We start from the raw sequence: 21229 nt of genomic DNA, 5'->3' as shown, positions 1-21229 counted from the left end.
TTTACCTACAAATACTTAAAGGTAGGCACGAGTAACAAGTCAGGTAACGATGGAGCCTTTTTTCACCCCTTTCACAATCACGGTTTAAACAAAACTTTCTAAAGGTGAATCTCCTTTCCTGGTTTCCTGAGGTTAGGCAAGAATAAACCATTCCAGCAGTAAAAATGACGCAGTTATACTGTAAAAGTATTTACAGTATAATTTGTGTCTTCTTTCCCAGGGCGGGTTTAGGCACTACTTCAAAAGCAATTCAATATTTCTTCGTCCTGGTAAAACAGATGAAACAAAGTACTTTAAATAGTCATGTTGACTTTTTGTTGATTGTTTGTGTCTGTCACATTTTGTTTGTTCTTGTTCCAGATTTTGAACACCAAAAACCAATATCCATGCCGGACTTCCTCCTTTGAAGGAGGTATAATTCTCTGTATTATTACAGCTCTGCTGTTGGAGCCAGGCTTCCTTTCAATCAGCCTCTCTATGTTCTGCAAACACTTAACTGCAGACTATTTTGCATAATTTGAGTCTTTTCTGAGATACAAATTAAAAAATGATTCAAAAAGCCCCAAACTATGTTTAATGCTTGATCCAGCACTTGGATTGGTGTAGCCTGGTGGTGGCTGGTATGTAAGAAAACTGGGAAAACTGATGGTGACCGAGACCTTCGGCTCAGATTAGATTAACAGTTCCTACTCCTGTTATACGATCCTATTTTATTTAATAGAAAACTCCAAAGTTTACACTCTTTTTCTTTTCAAGGCCATCCAACACCCTTCGAAGGACCAACATTAGCTGCCAGACCATATGTTTGACATCAGGGACATAAAAGCTACACTGCTCAGATATGAATAAGTTACAGTAGATTACAAATCAGCTGATTCTGAAAGGGTCAGGTGGAGAAATCACTGATTTCTGTTCGAAGAGCAGGAAATGTTCTAAAAATCTTTATTGTTTCTGAGAATATTCACAAACATCTGGTTTGATTTTCAAACAGCTCGAGTTTCCTTCACTGACCAATTTGTGAATGCTGTGAACAACAGAAGAAGAAACAGAAACCACAGAAGAAGAACTTTGAATAACCTAACAGACGTTTATAAAAATGAAAACAACATTTCAACGCTACAGGGAAAAAATAATTTACAATAGAGCTGGTTTAAACACCGCCCCTCTCTGCTGCAGAGGCTCCGCCCACAAACAGCACCATAAACTGTGACCTTTAAAACGACCTCAGACAGAGAGAGGGCGAGAGACATTCAGAGAGAGAGAGAGAGAGGGGGGGAGAGAGAGAGAGCTACCTACATATAACTCAAATAAATTCAAATTTTAATCCCATTTGGAGAAATGCTGTTGACTCTGTCCAACATTGTCTCCATGACAACAGCAGAAAGAAACAACAAAGGAAGAAGAGTTCTGATTGGTCAAAAAAAAATGTACAAATATCCTACAAGTCTTTTGTTTTGTTTGTTTCCAGAGTCCCGCCTCCTCCTGGTTCTGGCAACCAAGCAACAGTAACCAATCACAGTCTTCAGGAGAAAGTCGACTCCTCCTATTGGTCGGTTTTGAACTTCTTTGGTCCAGCAGATTTACTAGGGACAAAACAAAGAGGTTCAGTGAGATTTAAAGAATGATTCTACTCGTTTCAGCTTTGCATGACTCACAGCTCAGAATAATCCTTCTTTATCTTAAAAAACAAAAAAAAACTTAATTTAAAAAAAGCTTAATTTAATTATTGTAATTTCTTCCCTTCTAGTCACTACAGTATAATTTCCTGCTGGGAAACTTCAACATATCCAGGATCTTTCTGTTATCCGCTCCGTCAGGTCAGGCGGCCTGCAGTCATGGTGACTACAGCCCTGTGGAGGGGCAGCATGTACTGCAGTCGAAGCGTTGAGGCTGATATTTAAAGTCTAAAATCACGATGAAAACAACTGAAGGGAGTCGGCTTCGCTCTTTTTTTTGCATAAAAATGACAGACAACTAAAATATTTTAGAACAGGAAACCGTCTGAGAAACACAAACGGAGTCTACTTGTGTAAAGTCAGTAAAATGGACTGGTACACTTTCACATGATCAAATGAATGTTGGGTTGTTCCCTTTTGTTTTTGAAATATAGAACAATAAAGTTGTGTCAAAGATGTCCTTACAGGTCTGCAGCGGGTCCTGATCCTGGTCTCTTCACCGCTGCTTTGGGGTCTTTACTGGTTTCTACAGAAGACAGAAAAACAAACATGAGCTCCATTTTTCTCTGAAAAACATCAGCACACCTGATCCTGGTCCTGGTGGTTCTCACCTTGCAGCCACCGGACCTGCGTGGCGGGACCGTAGCCCTTCTGGTTGCGAGCTGCAATGCGGAAGATGATGGCGGGTTTGGTTGTGTAATCGATGTGTGCGTTGGCGAGGCTGGAGGACTGGACCAGGCAGGACGGGTTGGGGCCACAGTAGACCCTCATGAAGGCCAGCTGGGTGGCACCAGAACCTGAACTGGAGGAGGAGGAGGAGGAAGCCTGGCTGGAGTGGATGGCCAGATAGACGGAGTACTCCGTGATCTTCCCCGACGTGACGGCGGGAGGCTCCCAAGTCAGCTGGGCCCCGTCCAGGTTCTGCAGGAGCAGAGGTCACATGAAAACATGAGGTTCGGCGCCCCCTACTGGTAACACTGCAGGATAATTGGCGGCCATAAAGCCTGCATCTCACCTTGCTGATCTTGATGGCACAGGGTGCTCCGGGGAAACCAGGCAGGCACGTTTTAAATGCCGACACCTCTGAGAACGCGCCACGGCCGCAGATGTTGATGCCTGCCACACGGAACTTGTAGGCTGTCCCCGGTTGTAGCTCCACCTTTCTCATTCGACTGTAGTCTGGGACCACGCCCGAGTCGTCCTGCAGGATTGGCGTCATCAAAGACATGATCAACAGGAACATCCCTGTAAACTGAATAAAACTTTATTTAAAGGCGGCGTTCTTACGTCAGGTGTGTTGTCGTCGTAGGGGACGTAGTAATGCGAGACCACCATGTTGGTGACTTTAACGATGCCGACGTCGAACCACCGATCCTCCTTCACCGACGTCTTCACCTGCAGGGGGCACACAGTTAGCCTTTTGTTAGCATGACGTTACGGTTTTGTTAGCATGTCATTAGCCTGTTTTTCAGTCGCTCACCGGCGCAGTCGGTGCGATGCCGTTGGGGGCCTCTGGCAGTGCGGCAGGTGCTTCATTCTTCACCTGCCCTGATGTCAGAGTGGGGGCGGGACCAAACGTGCTGGCCAATCGCGCAACAGCGCTCGTTACCGCCGATGATGCCAGCTCGTGTCCGTTACTCGTGTCGGCTGCCGGGTCGTTGAGGCTGTCTGCGGGAGCAAGGCCCTCTGGGAAACACAAGACATAAAATCTTATAAGGCTCATAAACTAAGCAGCAGCAAAGTCATCAGCTGATCAGGTCTGATCAGTTATTGATCAGCTATCAGTCCTGTGAGCAGATTAAAAGTGATCAAGTTTAAAAAGAGCCAAACTCAGTTCTCTTAGAAATGAAGAAAATATTTTTGGTGTGCCTGTCCTTCGATTGTCTCCTAACTAACGCTCTATGACGCTGAATGAGAATCTATCCATGGACAGGTGAGTTTGAAAGCTTCACAGGTGACTTATTTGTTCCTCACACAGAGTTGGGATCCATTTACTTTACTGCAAGTGAAAACTGATCTGTTTATTTCCTCGTCAGTTTAATTTTTTTCTGTTTTCATGGCTAAATTCATAGACGTAAGGGCCGTAGAGATTCGTTTGTAGCTAAAACAAACAGCCTAGCAACAATGACAACATTTAAATATACAATAATGACACTAAGTTTAGACTTCTGACAGCAGGTGTACCTGTAGGGATGCTGCTGTGCTGTGGCTCCGGTTCTGGCTCAGGCTCAGGTTCTGGTTGGTGGATGCTCTGCAGTTGCTGCTGCTGTTGGACGAGCGCTGCCAGCTCCTGCTGAGTCAGAACGATGGGAATAGACTGCTCCGAGCCCTCAGCGTCACCTGCACAAGACAGAATAACATCTGTCATGAAGGCAACTATGTCACACTTGATCCACACATTTTGCTTTTAAACCTTTACTTTTGTTGCACACTCAGATGTGATGAGTGAGTGGTGGACCTGACTGTGAACCCGCACACCCATCAGCTAATGACTTGTGGTCGGCAGGTCATTAGCTGATAAGATTATCCTGGATAATCCCCCCTCTGTGATTCTTACAAAAACTGTAGCATACAAAATGAACTTCATGTTTTAATCAGTATGACCTGAAACTAGCAAGGGGAGTGAGCCGTTGAACTCTTAATGTTTCCCGAGGAGGCGCTTGATCAAATAAAGGGGAGAATTGGGAAACACTGCAGTTGGCTTATCAAATCCCTGACCCCAAAGAGCAAACAGCTGGAACTGGAAACATACAAGGACACAGATATAGCTCCAGCTGTTTGAAATCTTTGGCTGGTTTTTAGTGCTCTTATGGGATGAGCAGAGTAATCAGAACCAAGACATTAATGAAGCTGTGACGTTGTGAAACTGCAGTGGTAGTGAAAGTATCACTTTTGGTGAAAAAACTACAAGTTTGAAATAAGTGAAGTAACAGCTTTTCATATTCATGGAGTTTTTACGTCCACTTACGGCCAGACGAGTCTTTAAAATAATGACATCTTCTCACCGATATGTCCCGCTGCCTGCAGTACTGCCTGTATCGTCGCCTGCTGGGCCGCTTCCTCCGTTGCCGTGGTAACAGCCAGCTGATCCGGCATCAGCGCCCCTGTCACCATCAGGGTTGTCGTCGTCCCAGAGACGTCCTCGCCTCCGTCCCCTTCAGACGACATCAACTCCTGAGGAAGACCACCGTCTGAGGACGCCATCTGAGGGTGGGGACAAGCCAATCAGCTGCCTGTAGGTGAGTGTTTGTGCAAGTGTGTGTGTGGACGTCTTACCTGTGCTGCCGTATCACCGCCCTCAACATGAACGTGTAACACTGCCGCTGCTGATGACATCACATCCTCTGCTTGGCTGTCTGTCTGCATAGGCTCATCCCCCTCATCTGCTGCTGTGTCCATAGCAACAGCCTCTGAGGACTCCTCCCGTGGCTGTCCGACCAACGACGAGATCTCCTGCAGAGGCACAGACATGTTGGTGTAATGTGTCATAATAGTGATGCCACGGGTGTGTGTCCTCGTGTCTGCCTCTTACAGGTATGGATGGTCCTGGTGTGGGCGTGGCCTGTGTAACAGTAGTAATAGCTCTGCTCTGATTGGCTGCTGTGGAGGGGGGCTCAGATGTGGAAGGTTCTGTGGATTCCCCCTGTTGGCTGTCTCCACCCTGCTGAGCTGAAGACCACAGGACAGGAAATGAGGTCAGTTCCTGCTGAGAATTTCAGCTCTCGTTTTTCTTTGTCTTCAAAAAGTCAGGTGTGAGCAGGTTACCTGTAGCAGTAGTGGCGGTGTTGGTGGTTCCAGTCTCGTGGGTCTCACATGGTGGATTCGAACACACCTGAAACCAGAAACGTGCACCGTTACTCTTGTTTGTAAGTCTTTAACCTGCCACAACTCACCTTCTGATCAGCTGACTCACCTGTTGGAGCCCTCCAGCTCCAGCAGTGGTGGCCGTGTTGGTGGTCCCGGTCTCGTGGGTCTCACATGGTGGTTTCGAACACACCTGCAGACACAAACAGCTGGTGTTTAACTACAGACATCACCACACCTTCAACCAATGACTGTCCACCAGTAACCTGCATGTGTCAGGAGTCAAGCGCTCTAACCTGTTGGAGCCCACCAACTCCAGCAGTGGTGGCGGTGTTGGTGGTCTCACACGGTGGATTTGAGCAGGTGTTCAGAATGACAGCAGGTGGAGCTGACTGCTGAGCTGCAGGCTGGTTTGAACTCATCTGAGGAGGAGAAGCGGGAACATGATGGTCATACAGAATCAGCAAAAACCCTGCAAGCCCTTACAGGACTGAGTTTTTCCTGCACTGTTAGCTAAACCGTTTTACAGACTTGACTATGCGCTCCTATAACAACCACATGCACAGTGAGCTGGTCCTCAATTGTAACGGAATGACTGAGGAGAGTCGACTCAAGTTGAGTTGGTACTACAGAGAGAAAAAAAGAGGCATTAGACTCCATGAACGCACCTGCAGCTCCTGTCTCATGCTCGCTGAGGCCACCGTGGCAGTGTTAGTTGTTCCTGTCTCGTGCATCTCACAGGGCGGGTTTGAGCACACCTGGTTGCTACCGCTGATGTTGGCGCTGGCGACGGTAGCGGTGTTGGTCGTTCCCGTCTCGTGCGTCTCACAGGGCGGGTTTGAGCACACCTGGTTGCTACCGCTGATGTTGGCGCTGGCGACGGTAGCGGTGTTGGTCGTCCCTGTCTCGTGCGTCTCACAGGGCGGGTTGGAGCAGACCATTGTCACTGCAGCATCATTAATAACAGCATAAACAACTTTGAAACAACGATCATGTAGTTCAACGTGCATTACAGTTTATTTCGTGCAGCAGCTAAATAGAATACTTGTGGTACTGGTTTCTGTACCTGCAGCAACTGCACTTTCCCCAGTCTCGCCCTGTGCAGTAGTTGTTGTACTCGTAATCGTAGTACTTCCAGGTTCCTCTGAAGTAGGAGAAGCCATGATAGAGACTGGCAGATCCTGGACGACCGGCTGAGCCTCTGCACCGCTTGGTGTTGTGATGAGAGTCACCTACAGAGAGAAGTTACAGTATTACTACAGAATAATGGAGAAAGAAAACTGTAAATACTAAAAACAAGTTCTGCTAGATAGTTTTTTTCATGTCCTGTCCAGTGTAACTGCAGTACTACAGTAAAGTATTCCAGTATTTCTCCAGTATTTGATGAATTACCTGCTTAGGTCCAGTGGCAGCTGTGGCTGTCGTGACCTGGCCAGCCAGTGTGGCAACAGTTGCCAGGGTGGTGATTGGCGTTGCCAAGGAGGCGTTAACCTGAGCACTGGCGGTTCCTGCCACGGTAGTGGAGATGTTTCCTGTAACCGTCCCCAGATTGGAGACACCTGCAGAGGTAAAATCACAGGTGCTGTGTTTGGACTGGTCACATGTCCACTGACACTGAACAGACTTTGCGGGGGTGCAGTGCAGCAGCCGCTGGAACATTTTGGACAGCACTATGATCGCTGCTGCAAAACCGTGAGCCAGCTGGTCGTCATCATCTCTGACCTCAAATTTGATTCAGATTTTTAACCCTGCTACTTTTGGATAATGTAGGATGGATGCTGTTGCTGTAGTTTGCATGCAAATGTTTCACTGGTGAGACATTTTATACATGTAACATATTTTTAGTGTAGAAGAGAAGTTTTAATCATGCAGCCCTGGTGCCAGAACCGACCCACTAAAGGGTCTAGTGTAGCCTACTGGACAGCTTTAAGTGTGAAAAGTCAAGCTCTTTAGAGGCCTATGTCCCATAATCTTCTTCATACCAAAAACAGAACGTCTCATGCAGTGAAAGGAGGCGTTTGTCTGGATATTAAAGCACAGACACATATAGTAGCAGAGGCAACAAAGACACGTCAATAATGCCAGACAAAAACACAAAGTGTGAAAATTCAAAATGTTTCAGGCTGATAAGGAGGACTACGTCATACAGCTGTTTCAACATCACACCCTGTGTATACTGCTTGTGAGTGTTATTAGAAAAAAGGTGCCATTAGAGTCTGGAGGAACTCAATGTTGCTCTAATGGGAGTTGATATGAGTGTGATTGGTAGACATGTCACTGCAGCACTGACAAAACAAACGTGACAAATCACACATTGTCAGGCATTAGTTTGTAGCCTCGTAGCGACAGCATCCCCATGCTGTGAGGGTCAGTGCAGGTGGGTTACCTGTGGTTCCCTTGACAACCAGCGTGGTTACTGTGCCGGGCTTGGTGCCAACACCTCCTGGCGAGACCAGTCTGACTCCGCTCATCGGGACGGTCCTGAGGATTGTGCCCGGCGTACCTGGAGCTCCTTTCAACACCAGCTGAACACACACACACACACACACACACACACACACACACACACACACACACACACACACACACACACACATTAGTTACTGTGGGAGAAGTCTCCAGTTCTCCTATAGTCCAGAACACAGCATCATCTTCCTGTATTTACTCTTGTTGTCCCGCCCCAGACACACCTGACCAATGAGCAGACTGAATATTCTCATGTGGTTTGTAGTGATGTAAACAAAACAAACCAGCAACAAGTTTACAAACTCAGACCAAAGTAAACAAACTACAGGTGTGAAAACAGTCTTAGAACAAAAAAATAAATAAATCAATAGACACAGCTTTGTTAATCAGGGTTTCCATCAAAAACAAACAAACACAAAAACTCACTGCCTGTACAGTATTTGAACTGGGGCTATTACAGTTTTAAAAAATTAATAAAGTTTAAACCTGAGAGTGGAGAAAAGAAAAAGTAGTTAACTGAAAAAACAAAAAGTACTAGATTTTTGGAAAAAACAAAACTTTATGACCTAGAACTAGAAAACTAAAAGGAAAAGAAAATATATTTAGTCTTAATATTTAACAGTTTTGTTAAAACCTGTCAGCACAACCAGCCTGATGAGGCTTGAGCTACAAATGCACTGAATTTAATAGTTTTAGCCATTTTAAATATCAATATCACAAATTAAAATTTAATGTGTAATCAATTAAAAAACATTAAATGAGAAAAAACAAAACTATAATAACTGTGATGACAGGCGGATCATGGTGACTGTGAGCCAATAACATGAACAACTGAAGAGAAAAGCTTTGCGGCCTCCTTGCTGCACTTTGTACACGCCACTTTAACCTGATGATAAAAGAGCATAAAGATGACAGCGATGTGGCAACAGAGGGTTCATGTAAAGGAGCCTCAAGTGTCTCATTGGGTATAATTTTTTTAATTGAATACTTGTGGGTTGGTGTCTAATGTAACTGATGTGGTGTCAAATGTGGCGGATGTGGCATCTAATGTGGCTGATACATGGAGTACATCAGATTACCGTCTATTAAACAAACACACGACCAACACAGACTTCCGAGGATTGTTTTCTGACAGTTTCTCGCAGATTTCTAAGCTTAAAGTTTTTTTCCTGATATTCTATAACCAACAAGTCTCATCAGTCTGATTCGTTCAGCCTGCTGTATTAGTGTTAGAAATAAAGTTGAATTTTACTGTCTGCATGTTCACGCATTACAGTGTGTGTGTGTGTGTGTGTGTGTGTGCGCATTACCTGTGTGACCCCCTGCTGGCCACCTGCAGACACTTTTGGCACAGTGGTGAGGATTTTTCCAGCGGTCCCTGGAGTCACCATCTTGGTAGTCAGGATGGTGATCGGACTGTTTCCACCTGGAAGGGAGGAGCTTCACTCAGTCATCCACCACATTAAACATTAAACTGGACTCACAGTGGTCCGACTTTCTTTCAGGAATGTTCCTGGGGGAGTGAAATGACCCCAATGTGGCAGTTGTAATAAGAGCCGGTCGAGTTCTCTTAATGCAGCAAAAGGTTTCTCTGCTTTTTTATCTCCTTTACCAATGAAACAACTGTTCTAACCAGGCAGAACCTACAACACTGAAACACTGAAGTGAGGCTTTGAAGTGTGTGTGCTGGTGTTGTACCTGCGCCTCCCTGCAAAGCTGACACTGGGATGGTCTTAATGATGGTGGTTCCGGGTTTGGAGGCTGCCGGAGCGACGCCCAGGATGGTGGGTTTCCCTGCTGAGGATCCAGCCTGTGCCGTGCTGAGGATGGTGGTCTGCTTACCATCGGCAGACGATACCAACTTCAGGATGGTTCCTGCAGGGAGACCGCCCTTAGCCTGACAGGAAGCCGGAGGAGGAAGAATCGGGGTTACTGAGTTTTTTAAATTTTTTAAATTCTAGTCAGAGAAGAAACTTACATTTAACGTTGTATAACACCATGCAGATAAATTAATGACGTAAAAAAAAGAAAAAAGAAAAAAAAAGAGTTCCCAAACTTTAAGCAGTTTTTAAATGGATTTGACTGGTGATTCTAAACATTGTTTATTAATCGTCCCAGTGAGAACTGAAACTGAAGTCAGGGGTGTCTCAGTATTCGTTTACAGAGGGGCTTCAAACTCATCAGGACTCTGGGACCAGTACCTGGAGGATCTGAGTTACTGCGTTGCTCCCAGCCTGGACCGTAACGGCACCACTCTGAACTGGTTTGGTCTGGACCAATGATACCACTTTGCCCAGGCTGCTGAGGTTACTGAGCTGATACAGAGGGAGGGATGATGTCATAAACAGCACTCTGACCCACATGCTGATATCAGATAAATTATCATCTAAACCAGCACTGCAGCTGACATCACTCACCAGTGTCCCGCCTCCTCCCATGCTCAGTGGACTGTTAACCAGAGTGATGGTCTTTGTGACTCCACCCACCACCGTCGTGACCACCTGAGCCTGCTGAGAGACGGTCACCGTGCCCGACTTATGGACCGTGATGATTGGCCTGCTGGGGGTCCCAGGGTTGGAGACAGAGGCCCCACCCACCTGGGCTGCAGCAGTCTTCAACATTCCCGTGGCCACGTTACTCACCTGAGAAAAAGAGCAAGATGTTACACGTCACCTGCCGCGTGTTCTGATGTAATCCTGCGTCTTGGAGGCGTCAAGTCGAGTTTTATCTTTACCACTTTGACAGGCAGACTGCTCGTTCCTGGACTGACAGCGACAGTCTTCACTAGGGTTGCTCCTGCGGGGACATTCAGCACCGTTGCTGTAGATGGAGGGATCTTCTGAGTCGCTGCAGCTGCCGCCGCCAATGCTGCCATGCCACTCATCTGAGGATTGCTGCCGATTGGCTGAGGGGAGACAGGATTAAGCCATGATAACAGGAACATTTGAAAAATATGAATGATAATCCATATCAAAGTTTATGACAGTATACAAAGTGTTTGTTACAGGAACAAATCCCGTTTTACCAGATTATCCACGCTTACATGGACGACATGAAACAGTGCAGAGCGAAGTGTGACACCTGTACTGAGGAGGGTGGGAGGTGAGGTGAAAGCTCATAAGAAAGTTCTGTTTACCGTTTGACCGGGCTGAGCAGGTACCACCATACGAACACCTGCAGGAAGTGTCGTCACACCAACTGGCGACTTGGGCATGGCCTGTCTCACTGTGACGATGGAGGCTCCGCCTGTTGTACCTGGAGCTGATGGCACTTTCAAGATTGCTGCAGAAACAAAAAGATAGGTGAGGGACATTCATGTGTACCTGCTCGACCACCACTACATCTACCTGTGCAAGTGTGGAGACCCACCTGGTGCTTTAGCAGCTGCAGCCAACGGGGTTCCAGCTACAGATGCAGTGGGAGTAGGGACGAGTGTGATGCCGGACAGGGGGACAGTTTGGTTGGCTGGTACTGCTGTGACGGGGGCAGAGCTTTTGGGGGAGCTGGCTCCAGGTGTGGCAATAGTGGGGGAAGGGGTTGTGGCAGGTGAGGAGGCCGCAGGTGTGGCAGGAATGTCGTACTTCTGCAGCTGTAGCAAGTAGGTGTCTGCGGTCTGTGACGGCCCCCAGCTCACCTCCAGAGACGTAGTGTTTGCCCGCACCAGCTGCACCCGAGAGGGGGCACAGGGACGCTCTGAGAACAGGTCAGACAAATTATACCAGGTCAGACTGTCAGCTCAGGTAAAACAGCACTAGTACACCTCTGCTAGTGCACTCACCGGTCTCCAGGTACCAGAGGTCTTTGCAGCACACCTGGTTGTTCCAGGCCTTCCTGTATCCATCTCTGCCGCTCCAGATATAAAGTCTGGAGTTGATGGCGACGCTACAGTGACCTGCGCGAGCTCTGGGGATGTTCTCCTCTGAAGTGTCCATCAGCACCGTTTCCCAGCACATTGTGTCTGGAGGCAGACAAGTGAACTCACAGTTTTGTCGTTTGTGTGATGAATTCCTCTTTAGTTTCAGTTATTTATGCACATGTAGAACATCTGTTATGTCAGCAATATAATTTACATGACCCGGCATGAACATGAGCACTCAGCACCACACATGTGAAGAGCCACTGTGAGTGTTGCTGTGTATCTGAGTGTGTATTTGTACCTAGGTTGAGGCAGGCCAGTGTGTTGGTGCACTTCCACTCCTTCTCATGAGTCGCCACTTTAACATCATCCATCACCAGAGGAACCCAACCTCCAAAAACATACATCCTGAAAGAAAACAGTCGGGATTTCAGCGTGCAGTAGTAGAATACAGCTCAGACGTCTGGGATCACTTAAGAGTCCTTGTTTAGATATCTGACCCCCATCCACTTTCAGCCACTTATGCAGGTCCAGATTGTAAGGGCAGCAGTTTAAGCAGAAACACAGTGTCTCCAAGCCATCTGACATAATCTCTCCTGTGTGCCTTCAGTTCTCCCACAAGTTCCAAGTTCATCAAGTAGACTGATTTCACTTTTCTTCAGTTATAGCAGTGCTCAAGATGATAGATTACTCCGTCACCAAAGTAACCAAAATACATCTAAAACGCACACATTAACCTGCCGTAGTTCCTCTCCGTCACACAGCCTAACTCTGGCATCTATCTGCTCCTCGTCTAAAGTTCAGTCACAACAGCAGCTGAATAACCAGCGTACTCCAAACATCCTTCTCCACAGAAAGGTTTTCCAGTTCCTCTTATTGAAACCTGAAGTGCTCAAAGATCATATATTCAATATCTCTAGAAACTTCTGGGTATTCCCCGGTGTTCCCACCCAGTTCCAGGTTTCCCCAGATAACCTCCAGATAGAAGCACCAGGACCACCTCAGCTGGCTTCTTTCAAATTTGGGCTGTTAACAAAAATCAGCCAACAACTGTGTGACTGCCAACAAAAAGAGCCATTCAGGGACAGAAAAGTTATTATAATAAAGGCTCTTAGGCCTTTACGACAGGCGTGTGGTGAGTGACCTCTGCTTTTGCAATTAATACAATAGTAAAAGTCACACTGTCGATATGCAAGTTCAGTACAGTGGCAACCTGATGGCTAGATAGCAGAGCTGTCCCTTCAACCGCTGCTGTTTAAAGTCCTCAAGAGAGAAAAAAAAAGCTCTGGGATGCTGACACTTTATTTGAAATACAATCAAATCAAATCAAAAATAAACAAGGAGATCTCAAAGTGAATCCAGTCTTTTGAATGGATGCGTGCGTGCGTGCGTGTGTGTGTGGGGCTGCGCGTACTTGTTGTTGATGGTGGTGGCGGAGTGCAGACTGCGAGGTAGGGGGGCCGTCCCACCGAGGCCTGGTTTGCTCCACACCAGAGAGTCTGTGTTATGAAGAAGACAGGAGCCAATGAGAAGTCAGTACAGCTTTTGTTGGACTCCAGTGTCCCATTTTTTGATTGTTTTTTTTTTTTTTGCTCTGTTTACTTCAGACCAGATGTTTCGTAAATTTAACAGCTGTTGAACCAGGACCCTCATCTCCACAGAACTACACAAACACTCAGCAATGACACCACCTCACCTATGTCGAGGACCCACAGGTCCCCCAGCCGGCAGCCACTCATGCCTCCGTAGATGATTAACCTGCTGGCCCCGTGGTTTGTCGTCACCACCGCCGTGTGACTCTCTCTGGGTGGTGGTGGTGGGCCGGACGTTGCTGGAATCTCCCAGCCGACCACGCTGGAGCCCGGCCGCAGCTCCAGACAGTACAGGTCATTCAGGTATCTGAGGGCAGAGGTCAAAGAACAGGCTCAAGGTCTGTATCTGGACCAATAGTTTTTTTGCTCTGGCTCCCGACGTTTCCTACCTGGGGATGTTGTTTTTGGGATCTTCGCTATCGTTGGCAAGTCCACCAAAAAGGTAGCACCGGCTTCCAATCAGAGAGAAGCTGTGTCCAAGACGGGGGCAGGGGGGTGGGCCATTCTTTGGCGCTTTGGCCTTCAGACGTTTCCACTCCCAGCGACTCGCCTGAAGGTATAAGGTGTTACATAGTGAAACTTTCATGAGCTTTATAAAGCTTCATAAAGACTTACAGGCTCTGCAGACACTTTGCATTACTGTTTTTTTACTACATTTACAGTTGGGATGAATGAATAAAAAGAAAGAAAGAAAGAAAGAAAGAAAGAAAGAAAGAAGCGTAGCCATGCTAATCAGCTCTGTACCTACAGGCTAACACACTGCTGTCTACACCATTAATCGTCATCTGTGATAGTTAGCGTCTGACCATCCAGAGACCCCGCTCCCTGCAGTAGCATCACTGACCTGCAGCTCATATAGGTCGTTGCTGTATTTGCCGTACTCCACCATCCCTCCGAACACCAGCAGCCTCGTCCCATCACACACGAAGCCATAGGCAGCACAGCCGGGGGGGATGTCACCACGGACTGCAGGGATGAACCACTGATTGGTGGCTGAAAGTCAGATTGGTCAGATGTTATTCAGGATGTTCCTGATTTTCAGTGTTTCATGATAGCAATGTAACTTCTCGACCCAGTTGGGACCATTAAAAGAGTCACTGTGAAATCTGGGAGACTGAACTGAACCTCTTAACACATGCTCTGACACCACACACACTACGAGTAGAGATGCAGGAATCTAATATTTGGTTGGAACATCGGATCAACCCCCCACTCAGAAAACGGGACCTGCTTAATTTCTCCATATTTCATTTGTTGCAGGACAGCAGTTAGTGGGTGTGGAGGAAGCTGACAGAAAAGTGTCAGCAGTTTGGAGGTTTTTCATGCTTGCTACACAACACCTTTTCTTTTTATGTTTGCAAAATGTCTTTTGGTTAACAGCAAACTGTGGTTAAAGTGCGCTGACAAAACTGAAAAGCTCGAATGGGAAGATGATCCAGCCGCTCGAGTCTTATGTTCAGTCAGAGAGATTTGATACGTGGAACATACAGTTACACACTCTACATGGTAGACCCTAACAAGGTCATTGGTTTGGTCTAACACTTGCTGGAAAGTTTTATTAAATTATGTTATTCACAGAGTTTAATGATCACTGTGACAAATTTTCATGACAAATATACAAATATTTCAAGAGATTTAAACAGGGACAATGAGAGAAATCCCCATTACAAACTTTAGAAATGATATTATTAGAACTTGTGTTTTCCTGAAAAAAGCTCATTTAGATTTGGAACATTTGCAGCCTGCAAGTTCACATCAATGAGATGTGAACTTGGCATGAAAACACAGACTACATACAAAAACGTTTAAATCTACATCAACTGAAAGAAACACATTCAACAAGTATGAACAGCAGCCCCAGAGAATGTTATTAAGGAAATAAAACAGTACAAATACGCTTGACACCAATTGGCTCAAAATACATTTGTGCTTTGAACCTAAAGCTTTAGGAAATCATCAACAACACAATCTTCACACACAGCAATTAAGTTTTCTTAGATAACGTCTTGATGCATTCTCAATCATCCAGGAAAGTAAATCTCCAAAAAGTTGATTCTGTTCATCTGGATGTAGCGTTTTGTGGGAGAAACGTTTCATCACTCAACCAAGTGACTTCTTCTGTGTCAGCTGACTGCAGGTTTCCCCAATCATTATAAACAGTACATTGGCATAATGACTGAAACCAGCCCACTGAGGGAACAATGGGCTGGGAGGTCAGTTCCTTAATCTTAATCATGCAAATTCTCATGACCATTGATCAATAGCCATGAGTACCATACAAAACGCTAAGTCCCGATGAACAGAATCAACTTTTTGGAGATTTTCTTAGATAACTGTTTTTTTTAAATAGTAACTTTGCTTTCTGCTTATTTTATTAAAAATGCCCGATGTAAACGGAATAACTTAGTCAAGTCGTAAATATGTAAAATTTTGTGATATATGCAGATTTTTATCCGCAGTCGATTGCAGGTCAGAACCACGATAGAGAACGATAAAATAAAGACAACCATATTAAACAAATAACGACCCCACAAACCACTTGGACGCAAATACAAAAACACTAAAAACGAATTTTGAAACGTAAGTGTCTTTAAACTGGCTTGTTTTTAAAGTGTTTTTCTTTATTTTCTGCAGCAACGTGGGGGTGTGTCCATGTGACGTCAGCAATGTTTTCAGTAAAAACGCGCCATTTCTCTCTGTGCTTCTGCCAGAGCCGCCCGGTTAGCCGCTAGCTGTCTGCTAACCTTGTTAGCATGCGGAGCGGGGCTAGTAGGTTTTATTTGGTAGTCTGAGGTTAGCCTAGCGTAGCCTAGCCTAGCAGGCTAAGGGTTATTATTTATTTAGCATTTCAGCCTCATTAGTCACAAGCAGAACACATCTCCGCTCTCTTAGCTCTTTAGCACAGTTAGCTTCGAGATAGCATATAAATTAATTTAGCATGCAGCCACACAGACCATATTCATAATTATTTGGACACATGGAGCATATGAATCGTACCTGTGTTGTAGACATGCAACTCATCCACGATCCCCTCGTTCCCCCCGCCGAACACCACCATCAGCTCCTTAATGGCTACGGCCCTGTGTCCGTGCCGGGGTCGTGGGACTGGACCAGTCGATCCTACGACGCGCTTCCAGCGGGGCTGTAGCACCGCTGGCCTCCTCGGTTTGGCTTCCATTGGGCTGTTCTCTTGGTGCGCTCCTCTCGGTCCTCAATGACAGACAAAGATCAAAATTCAGTCGCGAGTTTAAAACGGTATGCGGCTGGCATTAGCCCGCTAACTAGCGCCAGAAGCTAACTAGCCGGCTAATGTCCCTGACGTTGTTGTATGGCTAACTAGCTTCTGCTACCAGGATTAAAGAGCCGCTCTGTGAGCTGCGGTCTAACCCGGATCCGTCCCCTTTTATTGGACCTACTATATAAAAAAGCCTTCCTTTCTAGATCCAGCCGCAGACTCGGGCTTAGACAGAGACCACTGGGGTGCTATCCAGCCCAGTAGGCGCTGCTTGGAGACGGGAGGAAGCCGCCAATAGCAGCTCAGGCTAACACAAATGAGCATACGGCTGCAGCGTGCAGCGCTGTGAGCCCCGGAGGCAGCAGGCTGCTATCAGACACGCAGAGCGGCCGGGGCGGGAGCCGCCATCTTGCTGCTAGCAGAAGCCGCTGAAAATGGCAGTGAAGCTAGGTGGCTACAGCTAGCAGCTAACAGACAACTTCCTGTCCTCAGTAGTAACCTCTGTATACAAAACAGTGACTTATTAGCTCCGTGAGCAGCTTTCAGTCTACTGTATTAAACTTTATAACTTAATTTAATCTGTACATTTACAATAGTGGGAATAAATATTAATTAAAAAATAATTACTTCATTTCTAAAAGTCTGCTGAAAAATTCAAAATCACTTTACAATCTGAATACAGAATCAAAAACTTTGATCAGTTCAGCCATCATCTGCTCATATAGACCCCAAATGACAGAAAACCGCTGGCAGATTCAAATAACCTGGAACTAACTAATCTTATTACTGCATTTTTTAAATTTATTGTGTACTTATTACAAGAATGTATTTGATTACCTTCTTAGATAATAATTTTTTACACTGGAGTCCGGAGGCATATAAAAGATTAATATAAAAGATGAATTAAAAAAAGCTAACCTTCATGTGTGAGTTTTGAAAGAAATGTGTAAAACTTGCTTGAATGACTGTTTTAAGTCATTATTTGTGCCTGAATGACTTGCAGCATTTAAACTCAGCAGTTCCAGTCAGGATGCAGAAGATCCTGGAGCTCTGGCCTGCTCTGATTGGCTGCCTCCCTGTCGGGTGACTGATGATGCTCTGGACACTGGAAAACTGACAGTTGTGGACTTGACTGAGCTGGTTGTTGAATGTTTGTTTAAACAGCATTGCTGCTGACAGGTAGCATAAATATGTTTCACCTCCAAACTGGGATTTTCCCCCCTGACTGTGTCACCCGAAAAAACTGGAGGGATTCGTAAAAGGCCCAGAGCTAAAAGTGACGCCATCGCCGTGCTGCTTCATCCACCCAACAGAAAAACACAAATTTCAACCTTGCAGAGAGGAAAAGCTGCAAATTTGGGATTCTTACACTTTTCAGTGCACATTATATTTAATTAAAATTTATAATTACATTAACTAAACGTTTGGCCCGAATTTAGTCAAAACACCCTAACCTTCCATCTTAGACACCTACTGGAGTGGTTTTCAAATGCTGTTTTTATGGGTGAAAGAGTTAAATATGCCACACAACGTGAATGTTTTCAACAGGACGTGACCCAAATTCTCAAGGCCTGGTGCCGCGCCTGCCTCTGCCTGATGGCCCTGAGAGTTTGCCGTCATCTACCATTAACAACAACCAGTCAAAGCGGAGGGTCCCTCCAAGCAGACCCAATATAGCATCGACGTTTTTAGATACTCAAACAGAACAACACACCGGCGCTTCTGTGATAAACACACCAAAAAACTAACAGACTAACTGCAAAATAAACACAGAAAATTGTATTAAGGAACGGTTTACATGAAGTTGTTTTTAAAAATAACTTTGTGAACACTTGGATAGCTTCACCCTGACCTCGCCCGTTATATAACACGCTATATTTAATCAGCCATTTTGCAGCGCTATTGACATTCTCTACAGTAAATGTCACAACAGAGCTCAACAGCTACTTTTTTATAAGGTCTCCGTTTCCAGAATTGAATTTCCTATTTCAGGAAATCCTTTTACAAAGAGTTTTAATCCTTGAACCGAGACAACCAGCTGAGAGGTGACCTTTGACCATAAAAAGATTTCATTAGTATTAAAAAAAAAAAAAAAGGAAAATGGAAAAAAAGACAAAGGTTCAAAACTGTGTACATAATTACATAATTATATAAGGAATCACTCATCACATAATTAACTGCAAATCCAAGACTCCACAGCAAATGGCCGTAAACCCCTTAAATGCGATGCTTTCATTGTTGTAGGGCTTCTATGGTTAATATGTTGTACAATAACAGTTTGAATGGATTTTTGTAGTTTGTGTTGCATTATGTTTAAGTATCGCCTCCTTATTGATCTGGCACAGAGCTTTGCACCTGATGCAATCAGCACTCTTCTGGTTTCTAAAGTTTCACACTCTCAAAGCAACCTGATGATCATAGGTTTAAACATTTCCATGGCAACAGCGGCCTCCACCACAGATGTAGGATTATAGGTTGAAAAGTTCTACCCATTCCACCCAGGACATCTAGTCTATGTCCTGTAACTTTACGAATAAAATTCATTCTTGCTGACACAAGACTGTGGATTCTACAGCAGCACTATCATGGTTTTACAACACCATACGGAAGATCCTACATCTATCAGCTTAGACCATCACTGACCGGAAACTTCCAGTGTCCTAAAAATCAGGATAATCCGAGCAGCAGCACGTTTTGCTCAAGCTGAAATATTTTTCACTTGTACAGGCACATTCTCATCAGCTGCATCAAATTCACCCCATTGCCTAAGCTTTGCTAAGTATTTCATATGAAACCACCCCTGAACTGTTTGTACCACATCACTGTGTAATTAACTGTTAATTTTCTATTAGGAAAATTATGGCTCTTCATCTCACCCTATTGCTAGCACGGTCCTCCTTCACTACATTCATTAATCTTCTCTGTGGTCTTCCTCGTTTCCTCCTCTCTGGCAGTTCTATCTTCATCCTGCATCCTTTGTCCAATATATCCTCTATCCCTCGAATGCACATCTCAGCCTTGCCTTCCCTTTCAATCTCGGTTATCCTTCTGTCACGAGTTCCCAATGACGCTTGTCTGCACTTACTCCATCCACCCTTCTTCTTCACCTCTCTTGTGCACTGTCTGTTACTTTGGATGGCTGAACCCAGGTATTTAAACTCATCTACCTTCAAATCAAGCTGCAGTTTCACTGTTACACCTTTCTCCCTCTCATTCACACACATGTATTATGTCCTGCATCTATTACATTTAACTTCATAGAGAATTTTTTACATTACTATAGTGTAAAATTTACAGCTGAGCTTCTTTACACAGATTTGTATTTTAGATATTTATTTTTTGGACACATATACTTTAACAACATCAGTATCGTTGTTTTCACCGTGTCCTGCTAATGCTCTGCTGTTTGTTTCAGAAACATGGAAGTGCTTGCTGTGACCAAGTGGACAATCCAAACACAGCCAGCTGAACTCCCATTGAAACCTTACACGGGCTGTTTCACGTCGGAACAATTAAAAGCTCCGGTACACCTGCTGTTCTCCGCTTCCGGTTAGCTCGGCAGGTAACCGACGCACCTGGCTGCACTTTTATTTGCTGCTCAGTAACATTCATGACAACATAAGTGGAATCCAGCGCCACAGCTATTTGCTAGCTAATGCTAAAACCCACCGCTAGGATAAAGCTGTTAGCATGCACTCACAAAGCTAACCGGCTAACTTGTATAATGTTTTATTTATTTCGTATCTTCTTTATCACAACTGTAAATTAAACCTGGAGAAAAATCAAAACGTTTAGGAGCTGTTCTATGAGACATTTTAGATCCCCTGGGTGAAACAAGTATTTGTCCACCTAACCAAAACAAAACCATTTTCTCTCTACGGGAAGCCGGCGGGCTATCTGCCCATTCTGATCCGGAAACTGAGCGTAAAAGCAGACGTTAGCAATTCTGCAGGGCTGCTAATGCTAGTCTACTTTATTAATGTGCTGTTAGCAGACCGTTCTCGTGCTAACCAAAGATTATCATCGTTGTATCAGATAGCGTCCAACATTAGCTGAAATGACCACAAAGAGCTGCAGGTAGCCGTACGGATAGCTTAGCCAGCACAGAAGCTTCATTAATGATTAGCATCTGCTAAGTTAATAGTGGTTAACTGATGGAGCTTTCACCAAACTTCCTGTTAAAAATGATTCTTTAGCCCGCGGGCTTGAGTAGCTCTGGAACGGTTAATGTAGCTCAATAACGAGCTTGCATTAAATAAGTAGCTGGTTATGCTAACGGCTGTTAGCACTGACGTCCCTTCCCTCAACAAACATGGCGGCAGTACCGTTAACCGCTCAAACAGGCTGAAAAGTCGCGAGTAGCATTCGACCCGGTCCTGCCCGGTCCGGTCTGGAGTACTTACTCACTTTGCGGATTCTGTCGTGTACAGTCAGACTGAACTCACAGCAATCTTTCAGTAGCTTCAAACGCTCATCTTCATCTTCGACATGCCGTTCAAAGAGACGCCATTTCCTCCCCAACTTCACGGCGCAATAGCGCACCCCTCAGGACATACACAAACACACAGCTACAGTCTTTCAGTAGAAATGGAAACTAAAT

At 45.2% G+C, this 21229-nt stretch overlaps 1 protein-coding gene across 3 annotated transcripts; it reads right to left on the bottom strand.

Annotated features, from left to right (window-relative positions):
• Positions 1 to 926: 926 nt before the first annotated feature.
• On the bottom strand, positions 927 to 21174 carry hcfc1b (host cell factor C1b). Of its 3 annotated transcripts, none has more exons than XM_026154671.2 (32): positions 21037 to 21174; positions 16392 to 16604; positions 14239 to 14387; positions 13784 to 13944; positions 13499 to 13701; positions 13217 to 13301; positions 12104 to 12210; positions 11725 to 11904; positions 11316 to 11639; positions 11083 to 11228; positions 10681 to 10851; positions 10364 to 10588; positions 10148 to 10261; positions 9645 to 9843; positions 9257 to 9372; positions 7867 to 8005; positions 6873 to 7039; positions 6547 to 6712; positions 6149 to 6426; positions 5777 to 5902; positions 5590 to 5673; positions 5442 to 5508; positions 5209 to 5345; positions 4953 to 5129; positions 4682 to 4880; positions 3861 to 4016; positions 3157 to 3362; positions 2964 to 3071; positions 2692 to 2877; positions 2288 to 2597; positions 2142 to 2202; positions 927 to 1583 (listed from the first exon to the last, which is right to left on the bottom strand). In XM_026154671.2, the coding sequence occupies exons 2-32, from the start codon at positions 16570 to 16572 to the stop codon at positions 1544 to 1546; spliced, it is 4968 nt and encodes a 1655-aa protein (XP_026010456.1). In that variant the 5' UTR covers positions 16573 to 16604; positions 21037 to 21174; the 3' UTR covers positions 927 to 1543. The 3 variants fall into 3 exon arrangements, with proteins under 3 accessions (XP_026010456.1, XP_026010459.1, XP_026010458.1); XM_026154674.2 differs by having other exon boundaries at positions 21033 to 21171; XM_026154673.2 differs by having other exon boundaries at positions 21075 to 21092.
• Positions 21175 to 21229: the final 55 nt, after the last annotated feature.

The sequence above is a fragment of the Astatotilapia calliptera genome, chromosome 20 (assembly GCF_964374335.1).
Source record: "Astatotilapia calliptera chromosome 20, fAstCal68.1, whole genome shotgun sequence".
In the NCBI taxonomy this organism is placed as follows: domain Eukaryota; kingdom Metazoa; phylum Chordata; class Actinopteri; order Cichliformes; family Cichlidae; genus Astatotilapia; species Astatotilapia calliptera.
Note: the sequence above shows the minus strand (reverse complement) of the source record. Positions and strands in the feature narration are given on the sequence as shown.